Source organism: Echiichthys vipera, assembly GCF_963691815.1.
Source record: "Echiichthys vipera genome assembly, chromosome: 5".
NCBI classification, from domain to species: domain Eukaryota; kingdom Metazoa; phylum Chordata; class Actinopteri; order Perciformes; family Trachinidae; genus Echiichthys; species Echiichthys vipera.
This window is the reverse complement of record NC_139830.1, coordinates 33,223,817-33,246,361: the sequence shown is the minus strand read 5'-3', so window position 1 is coordinate 33,246,361 and position 22,545 is coordinate 33,223,817. Positions and strand designations below refer to the sequence as shown.

General features: G+C 43.5%; 1 protein-coding gene across 2 annotated transcripts in view; it reads right to left on the bottom strand.

Annotated features, from left to right (window-relative positions):
* bcas3 (BCAS3 microtubule associated cell migration factor) overlaps positions 1-22,545 on the bottom strand; it is a 555,891-nt gene that overhangs the window by 518,828 nt on the left and 14,518 nt on the right. For both annotated transcript variants that reach the window (XM_083914409.1, XM_083914410.1), the window contains exons 2-5: positions 17,365-17,456; positions 16,735-16,789; positions 11,629-11,704; positions 2,308-2,414 (exon numbers count right to left, since the gene is read on the bottom strand). In XM_083914409.1, coding sequence (XP_083770535.1) covers positions 2,308-2,414; positions 11,629-11,704; positions 16,735-16,789; positions 17,365-17,435 — 309 coding nt within the window. In that variant the 5' untranslated portion in view covers positions 17,436-17,456. The remainder of the gene's footprint in view (positions 1-2,307; positions 2,415-11,628; positions 11,705-16,734; positions 16,790-17,364; positions 17,457-22,545) is intronic.

Below are 22,545 nucleotides of genomic sequence, written 5' to 3'. Positions count from 1 at the left end.
GGAAAAATACGGTACTGTATATATATGTATATATACATATGTATATGTATATGTATATGTATATATATATATATATATACACTGTGTGTGTGTATATATATATATATATATATATATATATATATATATATATATATATATATGCTTTTATTTTATTTTCTGTTATTCTTTTTTCTAACAAGTTTATCTGTAAATTCACGTTTCAAGTTTTCTAACAACAAGTCAGTTTCCTGAGCACCAACATTATATATTAATTAATTAATAGAGCACAGCAGGAATAAGTCCTAAAACACTACCAGCTCCCTTGTCTCAAAGTGACTGGGTTTGTTTGTTTTTTTGAACATTTATTAATACAAGATCCTTGACAAAGAGTCTCAAGCAACATGGTTCGGGAACAGATAATATGGACATGAAATTACATACACACAAATAGACACTACTACGAGTGTCCAGTGTTCTAATTTTACAGTCTATTGAATTTGTTGTATACTGTATGACAGATGATCCACCTCTCTAAATAAATGTCCACCCTGAACTTAACTGTAATTTTGCTGTTATATTTTCCATATGTTTGACACTTTAGACACAGTTCCTCGTAATCATTTTGTGTGCTACTAACACCATAGCTCTGAGCATATACAATTTATTCTTTCTCAACCCTCTTAAATGTGTTTTCCCTAAAAGTATTCTCTGTGGTTCAACTAATATGTTCAATGCCAATCTCTCTCCAATTCCTCTCATTACCTCCTTCCAGTATACTTTTTGGGCAGTCCCAAAAAATGGGTAACCTGACTCCGCCAGATGGATTGATTAGCATTATTGGCATTTGCTCTGCATATCCATCTGGGAACTCTCGGTTAGAGATCTTTTAGGAAGAGATCTGATGGGATTATGTTGTGTTGGTGATAGACAGGCCAAATCAACCAATCAGTTCAACGAAGCGTATGACGTGCAAACAGCGTCTAGGCAAAGCTCAGAAAGCAAACAACATGTGGGTAAAGGATATTTGCCATTTGTGTAACGTGATTTTACGGATAAAAGGCCCAATTACAGGTGCCCAGTCCATATTCCAACAGAAGGATCACAGAGAAAAAAGCGTTAGCAAGCGGCTTGCTTGATAGCTGCGCTCATCTAATCCACAGAAGTCACCTTTGTTTACACTGAACAGTCACTTCTCGTTGTGTCTTTTATGTTTTCTTTTTGGAATTAAAGAATGATTATTTCTGAGGTATAAACTGCAAAACATTACATATTTCTTTTTCTTTCTAAAAGTGAAATGGACATATGTATATATTTTTTTAAATAACAAAGGGCTTATCCTGCTTATTGGGCTATTCATATTCCCCATACATGAATATCATTTTGTTTGCGGAGGCACTGTGTTTACAGAAACAAACCAGGAAATAAGAAAAATAAGACTGTACATTTACTAAAACATTTTAGTACATTTTACCACACACACACACACGATATAATAAGCCATATAGTCAATATTATGGGGTTTAACTCTTCTTTGGCAGACATTCTTGACATGTGTTTTTTGCTGCTCTGTATGTCAGTCAGTAGGGTTGGTCTGACTGAAAACCCTCACTACACAGAGATACCGAAACATAGTTTTTATTCAACTATTTAAGCCTTGAGATTATTGCTTTGTCCCAATTCCATACTACATAGTGATAGAATTTAGTATATACTATTTACAGGGTTCCTGCACATTTTGCAAAGTCTGACCTTTATTACACATAGATACAATCACTGCATTTCTTCATCGTTTCCTCATCATTTTTCACAAGCCTCTTGGTTGGGCAGTGGACATGTCCTGACAGGTCCAGGGTCAGCAAATTATTTGACTAGAGTTTGACTTTTGACACAAATAAGGACAAAATGTTTACATTATCCAATCACATAATCAATTGTATGGACTGTCCATCGACACACTTAGTAAAACCAGTCATAAACAACACATTTAACGTAGTTTATTGCTGGAAGCACAATTTAAACATCTTCTGGACCTGCATATGATGGTTCAATCTTAGCCACCATGATAAGCTCATTTGTAATCGTAATCTTATAACAGTGTGAAGGAGTCTGTATTGGTGTTGCATTTTGAAGAGTCTATCAACCCTTCAGTACTGTACAACAGAGCTCTATGCTCTATGTTAAGATAACTGACAAGATTTTGAACTGAGATTTCAACACACATATCCACCTAAATCTGTCATCACAATGAAAACTTGTGGTTCAAAAGCTAAAGCAACATAATGGTTGAGGTTGCAGTTTTACAGCCCCTTTAGGTGTGTGACTTACAGATACGCTCCAGATCTGCATTCCGTCAGTGTAGCCAATCATGAGGCAAAGAGGAGGGTCAGTAGTACCACTGTGCATCTCCATAAACTCTGGATTACGGGCAGTGTCTGTGCAAAAACAGAAAGTGAGTCATTAAAGTTAAATAGAGGACGTGTTGAATTGTCCAATCCTATGGCAACCAAACATCATCAAGTCCCATATTTACAAAGTTAGATTTCCAGGTGTTTTTGTTACAAAGCAGGTAGAGGTGCTGTGAAAGTATCAAAACCCTCAATCCACAGAGAAATGCACGCAGCCCATATTTAGAAACCGTGTCTTTACGAGAACTCTCAGGACTTCTGTACAGTTGTGATGTCACATTTATACATATCTATATATATATATATATATATATATATATATATATATACAGTTGAAGCCAGAAGTTTACATACACTATGCAAAACGACACTTAACACATTTTTTCTCACCATCCGAAGTTTCGTATATATACATATATATATATATATATATATATATATATATATATATATATATATATATATATATATATATATACACATATATATGTGTATATATATGTGTGTATATACATATATATATATATATATATTTATACACATATGCATATATACACATATATATAAACATATATACAAATGTATATATAAACACACACATATATATACACACATATACATATGCATATATACAGTTGAAACCAGAAGTTTACATACACTATGCAAAACGACACTTAACATTTTTTCTCACCATCCGAAGTTACGTATATATATATACATATATATATGTATATGTATATATACATATATATACATATACACATATACATATATATAGGTATGTATATATATATACATGTATATGTATATATATGTGTGTGTATATATATATAGTTTTTGTAACTTAACCGTACATTTTCCATCTGCACCAAATTTCTCAGGCATTGAAAAGAGTCATGTCCTGAACACACCTACATCTACACTAGGGGTGGAACGGTTTACCGAAAAAATCTGTCCCGTTCGGTACACATGTCACGGTTCGGTATATGAGGTGCAAGGTAGCGTATGCCTTCATGCCCGCTGTCCTCTCTCGTATCCGTCTTAGCGCTACGTCTCAGCGTCAAATCCCGGCGCACTGGGAGACTTGCTCCATGCGCGCCATGTAGGCACACGGCCACAACGCTAAGCACGCTCCCGCTACACGTGCTCCCGCTACAAGCGCTCTCACTACAAGCGCTCTCGCTACGCTCTTCTTTGTGGGTTTCTGAATCCTCTTGGCAACAGCTCGCTAGGCTCGCCCTGTTGTTGTTCTCAATCGTTTCTGTCTGGTTAAATCTGTGGTTAAATCACCACATCAATGTCTCTTTCTACTCTGAAAAAAAAAGATTGTCGCAGAAAACTGCCAGTTCACCAGAGAAGTTTTTGTTTCTGTCTCTGTGAAGCCTATGTTAACTCTGCAGCCAATTCTGCGTGTAAAGAGAAGCTACTCTGCATTTATGTTACGTTCATTTGTGTCAGTCCAGTTTTTTATGAATAAACTAATGTTTCATATGTGCTTGTCAGCCTGGTGAAGTAACTAGTAACTGAAGTAATCAGATAAATGTAGTCCAGGAAAAGTAGAATATTTCCACTGATTTGTAGTGGAGTAGAAGAACAAAGTAGCATGTAAATAAAATGCTCAAGTAAAGGAGAAGAACCCCAAACTTGTACTTTAGTCCAATAATTGAGTGAAAACCTCTGGTTCACAGGTTTGTTCATTTAACAAGGATTGTTTCTTGACAAGCATGTTGCACTTTGAGGCCTATGACTAATATTTACATTGATAAAATAAAGACAATATACTGTATGCACCCCTATGTCACTATCCATTAATAATCATATTTTTACAGCCCCTCATTTTTGATCATTTTCGTCAACCGGCCCTTATTCCAAATTACTTGAATAACCCTGATGTAGCCTATTTCAGTCAGTTCAGTGATTGCTGTTTGTGCGTATTTTAGTGAAAGAAAACGTATTTTCTTCATTTTTTCTAAGATTTGATAATGTAAAGGTGTTTATATTCTTACCTAGAAGGCAAACAATTGTTTACCTTTTTGCCAAATAAATATATAATCACGTAAATGTAGCAATGTGTCTTCTACTGTTTCAAAATCTCCCTTCACTTTCATTTAAGATTGTTACAGTAATCCCTAAACATGCTGCCTCATTATTTTAGTTTTTGCATGATTGCATGCCATGTCCTTAAGAATATCTGATTACAATTTTTTTTAATTATTAGGCTACAAATCTGATACGTGGTATTTTTATGTAAGATGGCGCTGCGTGAGTGGCAGCCTGTTACAGCAGCTCTCGCTCACTTTTGAGCTTTTTCCTCTTTTTATATTTCTTTTGCACTTTTTTAAATATTCCTTATCAACACTCTTTTGAGCTCTCTCTTGGGCAGTATGGAGACCAAACTCGCGTACTTCGTTCTGGTCTCAATACTTATTTTTTCAACTTTTTCCGTTGTGTCCGGGGAGCCTGTACGCAGCCCTGTTGTTTACAGTAGGGATCAGCTGTTGGCCCTCAGTAGCGCTGCGGTGCAGCTGCACGAGCGGCCTGATGTCCCCTGCGAGCTGAGGAGGAGGAGACGCTGGTGCCATTCCGGAGCCGCTCGCCGTCGCAGGAGGACACGTTACAGACCCGTCCTCCCATCTGTCATCATGGGGAATGTAAGATCTCTTCCCAACAAGATGGACGAGCTAACGGCGCTGACCCGGCATCAGAGGGACGACCGCGAGTGCAACATCATAGTGCTCACTGAGACGTGGCTAACAGAGCTGACCCCCGACACAGACGCTAACCTGGACGGGTTTCAATTACGGCGGGCAGACAGGACGGCAGAGAGCGGTAAGAGGAAAGGAGGAGGGCTGGCTATGTTTGTTAATGACAGATGGTGCAACTCTGGGCACATCACTGTTATAGAGCAAGTCTGCAATAGGGACATCGAACTGTTGGCTGTTAGCATGAGGCCGTACTACCTCCCGAGGGAGTTCACACAGGTGATTGTGTTCGCTGTGTACACCCCCCCCTCTGCTAACGCTGATGCAGCTTGTGATGTTCTTCATTCAGTCTCAAGCTCACTGCAGACACAGCACCCACAGGCCCTCTTCCTCATCTCTGGGGGCTTTAATCATGCCTCTCTGTCCTCTACTCTGCCCACATTCACACAGTATGTCACCTGCCACACCAGAGACAATAAAACGCTGGACTTATTGTACGCCAACATCAAGGAGGCATACAACTCATCCCCCCTCCCTCCCCTGGGAAGATCTGACCACAACCTGGTGCATCTCCTGCCTGTTTACAAGCCCCTCGTAAACAGGCAACCAGTGGAAGTCCGCACAGTTAAAGCATGGACTAAGGAGTCTGAGTAGGCTCTGAGGGACTGCTTTGACTCAACTGTGTGGGAAGAACTGTGTGTTTCTCATGGGGAGGACATCGACGGCTTAACAGACTGCATAACGGACTACATAAACTTTTGTGTTGATAACACTGTACCCACCAAGACTGTACGGTGTTTTTCTAACAGCAAGCCCTGGATTAATCCTAACATAAAGGCCCTTCTTAAGGAGAAAAAGAAGGCCTTTAGGTCAGGAGACAAGGAGGAGCTGAAGGCTGTGCAGAGGGAGCTGAGGAAGAAGATCAGAGAAGGGAAGAACAGCTACAGGAGGAAGATGGAAAACCAGCTGCAGCAGAGAAATGTCAGTGGAGTCTGGAAAAGCCTAAAAACTATCTCAGGGCAGCGGACACCAGGCTCCCAGGCTGAGGGGGATCAGACGTGGGTGAACAACATGAACCTGTTTTTCAACATGTTTGATCAGACCCCCACCCCGCCACTGGATTACCTTACTAACCGGCCACAGTATGTGAGGACTCGGGACTACTTGTCGGACACAATTTTCTGCAGTACGGGGGCCCCACAAGGAACAGTCCTGGCTCCTTTCCTGTTCACCCTGTACACCGCAGACTTCTACCACCAATCCCCTCACTGCCATCTACAAAAGTTCTCTGACGACTCCGCTATCGTCGGCCTGATCAGGGACGGTGACGATGGAGCCTACAGAGAACTTATTCAGGACTTTGTGGACTGGTGCCTGCGGAACCACCTCCAGCTCAACGCCGGGAAGACCAAAGAGCTGGTGGTGGATTTCCGCAGGCACAAACAACCCTGCACACAGGTGAACATCCGGGGAACGGACATTGAGATGGTGACATCTTACAAATACCTGGGAGTTCACCTGAACAATAAACTGGACTGGTCTGACCACACTGCAGCAACATATAAGAAAGGTCAGAGCAGACTGTACCTTCTGAGGAAGCTCAGGTCCTTTGGAGTGCAAGGGGCACTCCTGACCTCCTTCTATGACTCTGTGGTGGCATCAGCCATTTTCTAAGGAGTAGTCTGCTGGAGCAGCAGCATGTCGGCAGCAGACAGGAGGAGACTTGATAAACTTATCAAGAAGGCCAGCTCCATCCTGGGACGCCCTGTGGACTGCAGGTGGTGGGAGAGAGCAGGATGCTGGACAAGCTGTCATCCCTGCTGGTGCAGGAGTCCCACCCCCTGCAGGTCACTCTAACAGCACTGGGCAGCTCCTTCAGCAACAGACTAAGGGCGTACTCACACTGTCCTTCCGTACCGCGACCCGGGCTTTAGGGTACTTGCCCCCCCCCCTCCCTCTACCCCCGCGCCCCAGCCCCGTTTGTACTCACACTGCCAGGGCCTCGGCCAATGCTTCTTGCTGTCCATACGACATCACTACGTAACACGTCACATGCGCTGATCGCGTGTGTGTGGCTTTGTTTACAAATCTTTCCACAGACCTCTGCGTTTTTGTGCGTCTTGTCGACTGTTTTTGATTATTTTCATCCGAACAAATCTGCAGGAAACACTCCACCTCCGCATCACATCAACGTGAACCTTTCACCGCCATTGTTGTTAAATGTCCGCGCATGGTCCGTCCTTCTATTTACATGTCCGAACAGGCGGACATAACGCTACTGCCGTAGGGCTCGTGCTCGTACACGTGCGCACGCTCGTGCTCGTACATGTGCAAACGGCTCCGCTAAAGCCCACCTCTTTCAAGCGGGCTGTGGACGGCTGGCCGCAGTTATGCGCGGAACGGGTGCACTCACACTGCTTAAAGGTACTAGGCTTTAGCTGAAAAACCGGTTTTGGCCCCGGCCAGAAGGACAGTGTGAGTACGCCCTGATACACCCTAAGTGTGCGAAGGAGAGGTACCGCAGGTCCTTCCTTCCTGCTGCTGTCAGACTTTACAATCAGCACTGCTCCCAATAGACTATTGACCTCATCCTGTACCCTGCACTGTGCAATATGCCTTTACCAAGGTCACTTCTGCTTTTTTCACTATTTGGACTTATTTAATCATATTTATTCACTCCATCTCACATTATTACAAAACAAACAAAACAAGAACAACTGCACTATATCATGTCAATATGTACATATGTCTATTTTCCATTTCTTCCTTTTTTAAATTTAACTATTGTTTATTTTTTCATACTCTGTTGCTGCTGTAACAAAAGAATTTCCCCGCCTGCGGGACATTAAAGTTTTTCTGATTCTGATTCTTATTTAGAATCTAAAAGAAATAGAAAAAAACAACCGAACCGAAAAACCGTGATATGAACCGAACAGTGGATTTTGTGAACTGTTCCACCCCTAATATATACATATATATATATATATATATATATATATATATATATATATAAGTATATGCACACACACACAGAGTGATACTACAGTGCCATTACAGTCATTCCCCGCCTTCAAAGATGATGCAGAGACACTGAGGGTACAGATGTTGGATAGGGAAGACCCAGAAACACTAACCAATCATGCGTAGAATGGGCTTTTTCATGAGGGGGTCTTAAAGAGACAGGCGCTAAAAACGGAGAGTTTCAGACAGGTATATTCAGACAGACAGATTGAGATTTTTTTTTTTTAAACATTAAAGCATGTAAACATGTTCAGTGGAAACGCAAAATACAAGAATAAATCTGAAAATGAGCAGAAAATGGGGCCTTTAAATTATATGCTTTATATAAGCTTTATTTACTTACTATCACAACACTTTTATGTCATTTACTATTTTGTTCTCGGTTGAATCCATAGGTTCTATTAAGTCGGCTTTGAATTCCTTTACACCTCATTATTTTTTTCGTAATCATCTACATTTTCTTTTTAGTTTGAGAGGTTTGTGTCAGAGCTCCAGATCATAATCTTATTCCACATTTACCAAGTATAATCCTGCAACATGTTTATCATTCCCTTACACACAAACATAAAAAAGCTTGGGGGTTTGAAGATTAGATGTGAATTCCTCCCAAACCTGACAGCTTGTTTGCCTTTCAAATCAAACTAGTAGCAAGCAGCAGCAAACCAAAAATGCATGCGACAAAAAGTCAGTCAGACAGAAAAAAATGATTTGCCCTTGGAAACAACTGTTCAAACTAAATCCATATAGGAAGGGGGAAAAAATCCAAAGAGGTAGTGGATGAACCAGCCTGCAGAGAGCTTATTGCTGGAATTCACAACCTTTCACAAAATTGTGGCCCTAAACTACACGTAGAAATGTCTGAGCATATAGTGCCTTGCTTACCATCATGCAATTTGAAATGACACCCCTGACCCGGTGGCATGAATGCAAGCATATTTAAAAAGGATGAGGGATATATTAACAATCAAACAATAATTTCCTGAGTTGATTCATCTCTGTTGAAGTGAACTGACCGATAAGTACAAAGCTATCTAGGGCCCGGGCACCGGCAACAGCATCTACAAGGGACCTATTAAAAATGTATTGAACTTTTTTCTTATTATTATTTGCACCAATGAATTGCCTTCTGGGGTGCATAATCATATTCAAAAACTCACCAAACTTCACAAATCATTCATTCATTCATCTTTATCGACGTACTACTTCAACCACTCACATCGAAACCAACCCGTGACGTTGATGAGAGCGATGCAGGGAAAAGCCAAACCCGGTTGGGAGAAAGGGCGAAAATATCATTTTGATAACAAAAGCCTTCAGAGCCGTTCTCTGGTGTTTCTCTAGATTGGACAACACAGATGAAATAGCAGCATCGATGGTGACGCCTGCTTCCTCGATGCGAGCCGCCATTGTTGTCTGAAACACAACAGTCGCTTCTCCGCCACGTTACATCTATAAACCCCCGCCCAGCGGTCCTGATTGGCTCGACCACCTGAAATCACTTTCCTATTGAGCGATCCCAGATGGTTGAGAGGAGGTGGGTGGAATCAGGGCGGAACGAAATTCATCTGGCGAGAGTCAGGTGCATGGGGTGGCACCAAAATATTACTTTTGGCCATAAAACAGGAAGTTTTTGTAACTTAACCGTACATTTTCCATCTGCACCACATTTCTCATGCATGACAAGAGTCATGTCCTGAACACACCTACATCTCAATATTGACTCACAGTGATAGCACCCTCTATTTGCGGGATGACAAAATGACAAACATTATCAGATTTACATGAAAATCCATTGTGGGTTCTGCACTCCAAGTGTTGAAACATAAGGCAAGTTTTGTGCATGTTGCGTAATGGCATGGTGGCCATTTCATGCTTCTTGCCATGAAACAGGAAGTCGCTCTAACTTCAACATACATTGTCCGCAACTGCATTAAATTTTCAATCCATGTTAAGAGCCAAGGTCTGAGGACAACTACATGCCAATATTGATCAATAGCACACACTGTCCGCCCGTACCGTGCCCCAGGCTTTAGGGTACTTGTCCCCCCCTCCCTCTCCCCCCGCTGGCCAGCCCGTTTGTACTCACACTGCCTGGACCTTGCGCAAATGCTTCTTGCCTGTCCATACGTCATCACGCCGTAACACGTCACACGCATTGATTGACGTCATCGCGATGCGTCGCTTTGTTTACAAATCTTTCCATAGACCTCAGAGTTTTTGTGCGTGTGGTCGGACTGTTTTTGAATATTTTCATTCGACCAAATCTGCAGTAAACACTCCACCTCCGCATCACACCAACGTGAACCTTTCGCCACCATTGTTGTTGTTGTTAAATGTCCGCGCATGGTCCGCCTTTTTTTTTCTTTCTATGTCCGAACAGGCGCACATAAAATGACGTCAGAGCCGCCGTAGGCCTCGTGCTCGTACACCTGCGCACGTTCGAGCCTGTACATGTGCAAACACGCTTTACAAAAGCCCACCTCTCTCAAACGGGCCGTGGACAGCCAGCTGGCCGCAGCTAGGTGCGGAGCGGTTGCACTCACACTGGTAGAAACGAACTAGGCTTTACCCGAAAAACCTGTTTGGGCAAGGTACGGATGGACAGTGTGATTGCGCCCTTACTAGCAACAGGAAGTCAATCATATGATATGAATGATATGACAAACTTCATCCAATTTACATCAAATTTTCGATGTGTGTTCTTCACTTGAGAGTAACACAAAGCGTGTTTAGTACTTGCTCTCTAGAGCCACACAGTGAACGCGGCGAATGCTGCAAAGTTGCAAGAGATGGCCTACGGCCCCAAGCCCTCCGTGTCGTGTCCGATGGTCGCCCCAATGCGCGCCGGGTACGAGAGCCCATGCATTGCTGCTTACAGCTCTAATAGGTTATTAATTTCTTAAAATATACAGTTGCTTAATATAATCCTGTGAATGTTGTCATTTGTCCAGGTCATTGTTATCCCTAAAGCAATTTCAGTCTAAAGCAACTGGACTTGGTTATTTGTCTAGGAAGACGTTTCACCGCTCATCCAAGAGGCTTCATCAGTTCATGTACGCATCTGACCAGGCTGGGACTGGCCGACCAGACCTTAGGCCCCGAGAGTTTATGCCAGACCAGTCCCAGCCTGGTCAGATGCGTACATGAACAAATTAAGCCTCTTGTAATAGGATTTAAATTAAAATAACATTTTTATTTTCATTATTTAACAAAACTTATTTTCTTTTTTGGGGATAGGGGAACGTTTACTTGTTAATTACGATCAAATGGTAAACACTTTCAGTTTACAACAACAATGGGATTCATCATTATAAGAACAGAGGTTCGAACAATTCTTCGGTTTAAGTACAGGTCATGAATCTGTTGTAGTCTTTTCTTAACAACTTTCTCAAGAACAAATATAAAAAAAACTTTTATAGATATGATGGTGAGTGAGGCCCATTGTTATTAACTCAAGAGCCCAATGCAGTTGTAACTTCACAAACCAAATTTAAGTTAACTGAAAGTTACAGACTTACCGTTGATGTCAGCTTTCTCAAATCGAACCCAAATGATCTTCTCTTTTTCATCAGTGGGCGGAGCCCCAGTGTATGCCTATAGTGTGAAAAAAATAATATAATAATAATAAAATTTCCAATAATAAAATATTCACAACCCCATCAAATAAACCTAATACAACAACTTTTTTGCTTTCAGAATTTTATTTTATCCGGGAACCATCACCTTATCGTGGTGGAGAAGTTTGTGTGTCCCTGTGAACCTGAGGGCTGTGTTGTCTGGAGTCTAGTGCTCCTGGTAGGGTCTCCCATGGCAAAGTGGTCTCAGGCGAGGGGCCGGACTAAGAATGGTTCACAAAGACTCAATGGACAAACAAGGAAGAGGAAGAGAGACCCTGCCCGGAGGAAGCCCGGGGCCCCCGTCTGGAGCCAGGCCCAGACGGAGGGCTCGCCGGCGAGCGCCTGGTGGCCGGGCTTGCCACGGAGCCCGGCCGGGCAGAGCCCGAAAAAGTGACGTGGCACCTCCCTCCTCTCCATCCTGTGGGCCCACCACTCGCAGAAGGAACCACTTGGGTCGGGTGCGCTGCTGCACGGGTGTCAGTGAAGGTGAGGGGCCTCGACGGACCAGACACAGGCAGCAGAAGCTGGCTCTTGGGACATGGAATGTCACCTCTCTGTCGGGGAAGGAGCCGGAGCTTGTGCGGGAGGTGGAGCGCTACCAGTTAGATCTGGTGGGGCTTACCTCCACACACAGTCTTGGTTCTGGAACCGTACTCCTGAATAGGGGTTGGACCCTATTCTTCTCTGGAGTTGCCCAGGGTGTGAGGCCCCGGGCGGGTGTGGGGATACTGACAAACCCCCGGCTGAGCGCCGCGGTGTTGGAGTTCACCCCGGTGGACGAGAGGGTTGCCTCCTTACGCCTGCGGGTTGTAGGGGGGGAGACTCTGACTGTTGTTTGTGCATATGCACCGAACAGCAGTTCAGAGTATTCAGCCTTCTTGGAGACACTGAATTGAGTCCTGCGTGGGACTCCGGTAAGGGACTCCATAGTTCTGCTGGGAGTGATGGAGACACCAGGAAATGCGTGATTGGGAGGAACGGCCTCCCTGATCTAAATCCGAGTGGTCGTCAGTTATTAGACTTCTGTGCTAGCCACGGATTATCTATAACTAACACCATGTTTGAACATAAGGATGCTCATAAGTGTACGTGGTACCAGAGCACCCTTGGCCAAAGGTCGATGATCGATTTTGTGATTGTATCATCTGATCTGAGGCCGTATGTTTTGGACACTCGAGTGAAGAGAAAGGCAGAGCTGTCAACTGATCACCATCTGGTGATGAGTTGGATCAGAGGATGGGGGAAGATTCTGGACAGACCAGGTAAACCCAAACGAGTAGTGCGGGTGAACTGGGAACGTCTGGAGGAGGCCCCTGTCCGAGAGATCTTCAACTCACACCTTAGGCGGAGCTTTTCTGGCATCCCTGTGGAGGTTGGGGGCATTGAACCGTAGTGGGCAATGTTCAAAGCTTCCATTTCTGAAGCTGCAGCGGTGAGCTGTGGCCTCAAGGTCTTAGGTGCCTCAAGGGGCGGTAACCCGTACCACCGTGGTGGACACCGGTGGTCAGGGAAGCTGTCTGGCTGAAGAGGAGGCCAGAAGGGCTGCAGCCTCTGCTGTGTCAAAGGGGCAGAGCAGCGGGTGTGGGAGGAGTTCGGAGAAGCCATGGAGAAGGACTTTCGGGCGGCACCAGGGTGCTTCTGGAAAACCATTCGACATCTCAGGAGGAGGAAACAGGGAACCATCCAAGCTGTCTACAGTAAGGACGGGACGCTGGTGACCTCAGCCGATGAGGTAGTCGGGCGGTGGAAGGAGCATTTTGAGGAACTCCTTAATCCGACTAATACGCCCTCTTTTGTAGAGGCAGAGCTGGAGGCTGATGGGGAATCATTGTCAATATCCCTGGCGGAAGTCACTGAGGTAGTCAAAAACCTCCACAGTGGCAAAGCCCCAGGGGTTGATGAGATTCGTCCAGAACTGCTGAAAGCTTTGGGTTTGGAGGGGCTGTCATGGTTGACACGCCTCTTCAACATTGCATGGAAGTCTGGGACAGTGCCAAGGGAGTGACCGGGGTGGTGGTTCCTCTTTTTAAAAAGGGGGACCAGAGGGTGTGTGCCAATTACAGGGGTATCACACTACTCAGCCAGGTGCTGGAAAGGAGGGTTTGTCCTATAGTCGAACCTCAGATTGAAGAGGAACAATGTGGATTCCGTCCTGGACGTGGAACAACTGACCAGCTCTTCATTCTCGCAAGGATCCTGGAGGGGGCCTGGGAGTATGCTCATCCAGTCTACATGTGTTTTGTGGATCTGGAGAAGGCATATGACCGGGTCCCTCGGGAGATACTGTGGGAGGTGCTGCGGGAGTATGGGGTGAGGGGGTCACTTCTGTGGGCCATCCAATCTCTGTACACCCAAAGCGAGAGCTGTGTCCGGATCCTCGGCAGTAAGTCGTATTTGTTCCCGGTGAGGGTTGGCCTCCGCCAGGGGTGCGCTTTGTCACCAATCCTGTTCGTGATTTTCTACCGGTCAATCTTCGTTCCTACCCTCACCTATGGTCATGAAAGCTGGCTCATGACCGAAAGAACGAGGTCGCGGGTACAAGTGGCCGAAATGGGTTTTCTCAGGAGGGTGGCTGGAGTCTCCCTTAGAGATAGGGTAAGAGGTTCGGCCATCCGTGAGGAACTCGGAGTAGAGCCGCTGCTCCTTTGCGTTGAAAGGAGCCAGTTGAGGTGGTTCGGGCATCTAGTAAGGATGCCCCCTGGGCGCCTCCCTAGGGAGGTGTTCAAGGCACGTCCAGCTGGGAGGAGGCCCCGTGGAAGACCCAGGACTAGGTGGAGAGATTATATCTCCACACTGGCCTGGGAACGCCTCAGGATCCCCCAGTTAGAGCTGGTTAATGTGGCCCGGGAAAGGGAAGTTTGGGGTCCCCTGCTAAAGCTACTGCCCCTGCGACCCGACCCTGGATAAGCGGATGAAGATGAGATGAGATGAGATGAGATGTTTCCTCATAGTTGGGTAACAGGAAGTACATCAAAGCAACAACAAAAAAGGAGCAATTTCAGAATTCCATCAAAATCATCAGAGTATCATCAGAATTTAATCTCTCTTTTTCGGTCAATGCTTTCCTCAATTCAGTTACTTATAATTGGTTAACAGACACAGCGCTTAAGGCCGTACTTCATCAAGGCCAACTAGCCGGATGTCTCAACCCCTTTATATCTTGAAAAATACACTTTCTTGGAGAGAAAATAATTTTTCGGATAATATATTTATATAGCCAACTCTCTACACCTTTCCAGATCTTAATATCTTTGCAGTACCAAAAGGCATGCATGAGGGAGTCACCATATAGGTTAAACATTTATCTGACGATGTGTTATCAAACTTGCATATTTTATCTCTAGTATGGTATACTCTTGTCATTATCTTAAACTGTATTAAACTGCGCAGATTTTCATTAGTGGTTAATAGCAGGTTAGTGACAAGCATTCTTTCCCTTTTTCTTTAACATCAATGCCTAGGTCTTCAGTCCACTTATTATATATATTATCTAATAATGTATCACTGTTTTCTGTGCTTATCAGCAAATTGTACATAGAACCAATCAGTCTCCTTTCTTTGGCGCTTTTGCTTAAGATACTGGATATATCAGGTCTGGTGTTCTCCCCCAAGTCATATTTGCAAGTACTAATTTAGTTTTTCAATTGCATATACCTATATAATTATGCATCTCTTAGTTTATGTTTACTTTTTAATTTGCTGAAAGGTACCACATTGTTGTAACTTGTGACATCAGACAACTTCTGAAATCCACCTTTTATCCACGTTTCCCAGTGTAGCTTCGTGCTCTGTATATTAACTTATGGATTATTTCAGATCACTATGTGCCTGGGAAGCCCTATTTCTTGGTGGAGAGTGCTAACAGTAAACTGTTGCAGGTGAGGAAGGAAGAGGCATGCTCTGGTATTAGTTCTTAAAACCCTAATGTTGTGTAAAATCATCTTGGTCAAAATGAATTAAGCTTGGTAGAATGTGTACCAGTCTATTTATCAGAATTTTAGTTACGATCTTCTTATCACAGTTTATTGTCATGAGGGCTTCATGGCAGCCTCTTTTCTCTTGTTTCAGTTTGTCTCCCCCTGTTTGTTTTTTCCTGCATGTGTCTCCTCTGTGTGTGTGTGTGTGTGTGTGTGTGTGTGTGTGGCCGGTCTTCTCCAGTTTAAGAAGACCGGCCTGAGAGTCATTCATCGTCAGATCGTTTCATCAGCTAGAGCGGTAGTGAAATGTGAACCAATGCTACATCATCGTGCTCTGTTTTCTCCAGGTCATTGTGAATCGTTTTTAATTGCTGCTGTGCTCTTTTGCTATAGCTTCCTGCTATCCAGCCTGCCTGCTTACCTGCATGTGCTTTCCCTTTTTTTGAGGGGACAGTTCTTTATAGCAGATAGTATTTCTAAGTTTGTTATATCCTTGCTCAGGAGAAATTTGGGGCAATTGTATTCGGGAGGTTTTGGCCAACATGAAGTAGAAGTAATAATCTAATTGATGTTCTTGGTAATGCTCCTCCAGCTACAGTCAATAAAACCCAACACAAATTGGCAGGGCAAAACATGAAAACAAACCACACTTAAACAACCATTCATGCTCAAACACAGATACATTTATGTGTACGTGTGTTTGAGCACAAACCTAAAACCTATATCCCCCTAAGGCTCCATCCTTAAGGCACATGCTTTGCTAAGGTTTAATTACTCCCTCCTTGCGTTGGGCCATGATCTCCACATTCTATAATCAAAATTAATCTACAAAGTAATTCTGGTAAATCAACTTAATTCTTATTTTCCTGGAACCATGGGCCAAAAATACATTCAGTATACACTGGCCCGTTCATGTACATAGTTATGATATATATCAACTTAATGTTCCTGGTACCTTACTCATAAAATAGCACATTTGGGTTTATGCAAAACAAAATATTAGCATTATAGCATTATACTCAAGATGGGGAATTGGGATACAACTAATAACAGCGGTTAGTATGATAGAAAAAAAAAAAAGTACGGTTACCTGGGGGACCACATCCTGGAGAAAGGTCACCACACTTTCCATGTAAGACTGCTCCCTATTACAGCAAAAAGACTCATGTCAACTCTAATGATAAACAGCATGTCAAAATGTACCCTACTTGTAGGGGACATTCATTAGTTTACAAAACAAAACTAAATGTTATGTGGGGAAAAATTTAAATGACTGCAACTTAAAACTGGGTTTCCGCAAAGATCATCGAGCCTAAGTTGACTCTAAACTAAAATTTGTTATACAAGTAGCAACCTCCTTTAAGGAATAACACAGTGCCTAGGCTGTGTGCATAATTTAAGCAAGTGTGCAGTTGAGAGTGTGTGAGAGAGAGAGAGAGAGAGAGAGAGAGAGAGAGAGAGAGAGAGAGAGAGAGAGAGAGAGAGAGAGAGAGAGAGAGAGAGAGAGAGAGAGAGAGAGAGAGAGAGAGAGACCATATGATTGTAAAGATGACACTGAATTACTCAACATCTATCTTCATCAAGCAGACTGTTCCTTATTCTTGGTGCTAGGGAAATATAGATTTATAGTATACAGATACATACAGTACCTACATATATACAGTGTTGTGATTTTAAGGGATTTCTAATAAAATAATAAAAACAGATGTCTGGTCCTTACGTAGCAGCTTGAGCTCGCACCAGAACCCCTCCAGCACAGCGACTAGGTCTGCGCGGAGAGTCCGATGCCATTTTGTCTCCTGATTATTTATCCTGAAAAGGCACAAACAAACATTTTAACATGAGGGCAGCATACAAATGAAAGAAATAATTAGTTTAACCCCTGTACTAACTTGTCATGCACTGATGAACAATTATCATGTTTCTCTTCCGCATGCAAAACATTGGCATATAATTAGATTGTTTTTGAGCTGTTACCATGTGGCTTTTTAAATTTATGATTCAGTCACACAAATTCAACAAGTTGAACACTACGTATATGTTTAGTCTAAAAATAATGTCCAAAATACGCATCACAATGCAACACAACCTCACAAGTTAGCTCTTCACATTCCACTAGGGGCAGGTTTCATCATAGAGCAATTTCTCATTGATCCCCATGTTAAACAGGCTGTTTTCACAGCATAATTGGCAGGCAGGCACAAAAAAAAACACATTCTAGTCTGTATATTTACGTAATATTGCCATGACAACACTGAGGGGGGTGAACATTTTTGTACCAGGCTAGTTTTTATTTTATTGGAGGTTAAAGTTCATGAATTATTAGGGCCGTGGCCTCTTGAGTGACGACCCTCACTTCTCCTCGGAGGTATTCGTCAGCCAGACGTCACATACATGCCCTTTTTTGGTAAGAGGAAATGAGGCCGAGTCAAAGTCAAGTCAAAGATGGCGACTCTCGTAGGCGAGGACGATTGGATCAAGTTGAGAGAACGGACTCGGCAATCCATTTATTAACTTATTGTTCAGCACTAATACTGAATGTATGGTACATTTTGGTAAGGATGCCTGCACACCATTAATGTGACTGGATAACAGGCTAAAATAGGCTATAGTACTATTCAACATAAAGTGCGGCCAGAATAAGAAGTGGTGCTTTGTCCAGTGTTGTCAAACTATACCTGTACTGTAATCTACATGAGTGGCATACTTGAAAATTCATCACAGCTTAGTCAGAGGACTGTGAGTTGAAGCCAATGTAAGCCAGCGTATGTCATGGTCATCTTTGGGTCTTTTCTTTATAGAACAGTGAGATAACATCAAACTGAGCATTAGAGGCTTCTGAAAGCAGTTTTCTCAACTTTCTCAAGACCAGATGTGGTCCGTCTGATCCAATCAAACGCACAAATTAGTAGAAGAACCTTGCAATAAATACAGTGTTTGAGGCAGTTGTTTGTAGTGGTGATGTACTGGCATTCATCTTACTAAAATATGTGTGTAATTCTTTTTTCGCCCCCCACTTACACACAGAATACTGGGTCAGAATACCGAAACATGTCTCATTATCAATGAACATTATCCTAAAAAGTGTCCACAGAGTTAAATCAGCCCTCCTAAATATCTGTATTACTAAACAAAGTTGTTTTATTTCAGTCTTTATCCAAGGTGATATAGGTTTGGTTGATATTGTTTTTGTGTAAAGTGGAGCCACTTAATATAGGTCTGACCTGAGTTTATTGTTAAAATTGTCACCAATAAAATCGCTGGGTGCAGGTAAAATGTCAGCAGTGCTATTGTGTAAAATTTCAATAGAATTTGCAGCCACTTCAGAAGTAAGGTAGCGCTTCCTCACCGTTCTCACCGGGGCCTCCTGTTGGATAAAATCGGAGATATCAAAAGACACAAAATAATGGTCAGACACAGCCAGGTCGACAACAGAGGACACACCTGTGGACAGGCCATATGTTATGACCAGGTCCAGGGTGTGTCCTCTATTGTGAGTGGGCTGTGTGATGTGCTGCTTAAAATCCAGGACGTTTAAGATATTTAAAAATTGACTCGCAGTGGGATCTGAACTATTATCGGTGTGAATATTAAAATCACCAGTTATTAAAACCCTGTTGTAAGTTGAGTGTAAAATCGACAGACGTTCGGAAAACTCACTGATAAAAGAGGGGTGGTGCTTAGGTGGTCTATAAATAGTCACACATATAATCAGAGGACTGCTAAAAACAAAGGTGTGGTGTTCAAATGATGTATAGTTGGTAAAGAAATGTCCTTTGTTATTATAGACTTTATGATGATTGTTGCAGTCCCACCACCTCTCCTACCACATCTGTTGGAAAATAAAAAACTCAAATTTGGTGGGGAAGCCTCTGTGAGAACAGCTGGTGCATCAGTGCTCAGCCATGTTTCAGTTAAAAATAAACTAAAAATTAAAAAAAGTTTGTTCTCAAAATCAGGTCATTGGTGATAAAAGACTTGTTCGACAGGGAGCTAACATTAAAAAGTGCCATGTGGAGGGCTGCATGTGGGCTGGTTGACTGTGGGACCTTGTTGATGGTGATATGTTTCAGGTTATGATGGAAGGACAGGGAGGTGTAATGGGACAGTGGATGTGTCGTGGTCTGTTGTTTGTGATGACTGGGATGTGTGCAGGTTGTGAAGTGGAGATGGGGACAGAGGTGGAGATGGTGGTGGACCTATGTCGTCACTCTGTTGGACAGAGGGTTGTGGTAATGTGGGAGGCTAGTGCAGTGAGACCTTTGATGTTTAGGTGGAAGTTGTCTTGCCAGAATAGATCAGTCCTTTTCCAGAATGTGTCAAAGTTGTTTATGAAACCAAGCCCACATGCAGAGCAAAAGTCCAATAACCACTGATTGATACTGAATAACCTGCTAAAAAAATCAGAGCCACGTCTGGGGGATGGAATCAAACCAGAAATTATACAGATCCTTCTCAGGCTGCCTATGAGGTCAGAAAGCTGCTCATGATCAGCGCAGAGCTTGGTTGATTGTCTCCACCTGAGATTATTCATGCCACAGTGCACGATGATCGATGTTCTGCCGTCCCACGGTGAAACAGCCAGCCGGCTGTTCAGTACTGCCGCCAGGTGGAGATGTGACAGTACCAGAAGAGCCCCCTCTCCCAGAGAGGCTCACAGCGGTAGCAGCAACAGGAGTAGAGACTGTCACCGAAGCAGAGACGTGACTAGAACCCCCACCGTGTCCACCTTGGCAGGCGCCATAACCAAGGGCGGAGAGGACGGCACACCAGCCGAGAGCTCAGCGCTCAGAGGGCATGCATCAGCCCCGGCCCTGAGGAAATCATCGGGGTGAACGGTGACAATGGATGGTAACACGGAGAAGCGGTTCGAGAGGTTGAGAGGTGGAGAAGAGACAGTCCTGGATATTTGCCTCCTACCTCGGCACACCACCTTTGACAAAAGAGTCTGTGAGCTGGGAGTGGAGGTGGAGGAGGGCCGGTGGCGGGATGAAGATGGTTCCCACAGAATCGCGTCCGCTGCTGCTGCTGCTGCTGCGTTCAGGATGCCAATTATTTGCGACTGTGTGGCTGCAGTGTCGAAATGAATTCGGTTAGAAGGCGTCCTTTTTGTTTGAGCTCATCAGTAAGTTGTTTGATCTTCTCCCAGAGTTTGGATATGTCTTTCTGGTTGTTCTGACAGCTCTCAGAGGGCATAGCATTGCTAGCGATGCTGCAGCTATCAGCAGCACGCAGCATGTCCTTGCCTACGGGAGTAGCCATCTTAGTGTCAGTAGCCATCTTGAAAACGGTTCATGAAAACAGTCCACAACCACAACATGTAAAAACAATCTCCACATAAAGTGTCATTCTTAGTCATTTCAAAATATGTTGAAATATTCCACCAAACAACATCACCAACAGAGTCTCACAATGAAATAACTCCAACAAAATGACTACTCTTTTGAGATTGTGGGAAACAGCAGCTCACGCAGATGTTGCACCAGGCTGTTGATGTTCCACCCTTCTCTTTTTCATTAGCTTACAGTAGCAGCCCAAAGAGTACAACTGCAGATAGAATGTGACTGAAAAAGTGTGTCTGAGGTCATCTTTGGTTTAGGGTCAGCTCTGACATCCAGGGAGCGCTCACAGTCAAATGATTGTTCATTAGCATTAAAAAGGAGTTCTTTGAGGTTAGATGTCTGAATCTCCTAGGAAGGGATGAAAGGGCAGCATTGTAAATTGGAGATAAGTGGTGTGTCCGACCTCCTCCTCTGTTTAGCGATGGTTTCTCTACTTTTACATAGACAGGGTTCCAGTGACATCATCGGCCTTGTGAAAGGTTAAATACCTGGATCTTCACAAAAGATAGGGGCACCAGTCCCAGTCTGGTCAGATGCATACATGAACTAAAAAAGCCTCTTAGATGAGGTGTGTACTCTGTAGAGTGTGTGGGGCAACAGTTCTGGCTAAGAGCGGTAACAAGACTAATCTGTTCTACCACCTCAAAACGAAACATGCCATTGAATATCAAGAATGCCAGGCAATGCAGCCAAACCCAAGCTCCAGTAGGAAGAATGCAGGACAGAAAAAACAGGAACTGATCCGGTCCTCCATCCAACAGTCATTTTCAAAATATACTCCTTACAATATGAAGAGCCCGCCATGGATTGAAATTACATGGGACATAACTGTTTACTTGTGTAAGTACATGTTCCCTTTTCAAATGGAAGAGAGACGCGGCTTCTAAGCTGTGGTAAGGGTTTTTGATCCATGATACACGGTGGAAAAAGAGCTGTGTGACTTGAAATACTTTGCCACTACAACGGACATGTGGTCGAGCCATACCGTGGAGCCTTTCACTACTGATGATGGATCTAACGTGGTCAAGGCAGCATTTGTGAATGATTGGACCAGGCTGCAATGCTTCAGACACAGGTTGCACCTCACCATCGGTAGGTTAAAACATTTTGTGCAGTACATCAGAATCAGCTTTATTTGCCATATATGTGCAAACATACAAGGAATTTGACTCAGAAAAATACAAAATAAAAATGAAGTCTTTACCAAAGAAGACAGGATGAAAGATGTAAATATATATATACATGTTTAATGCAAATGGGCAAGCAATGGCAGGGGGATTATGGGGAGTAGGGAGACGGCCTGGGGGAAGAAACTGTTTTTGTGGCTGGTGGTCTTGGCATACAGAGCTCTGTAACGCCTACGAGAGGGAAGAAATTCAAACAGTTTGTGCGCAGTGTGTGAGGGGTCTGCAGTGATCCTTCCTGCCAGTTTCTTCAGTCTGGACTTGTATAGGTCCTGAATGGAGGGCAGGTCAGCCCCAATGATTTTTTCTACAGACCTGATTGTCCAATGCAGTCTGTTCCTGTCCTGTTTGGTGGCCGATCCAAACCAGACAGTT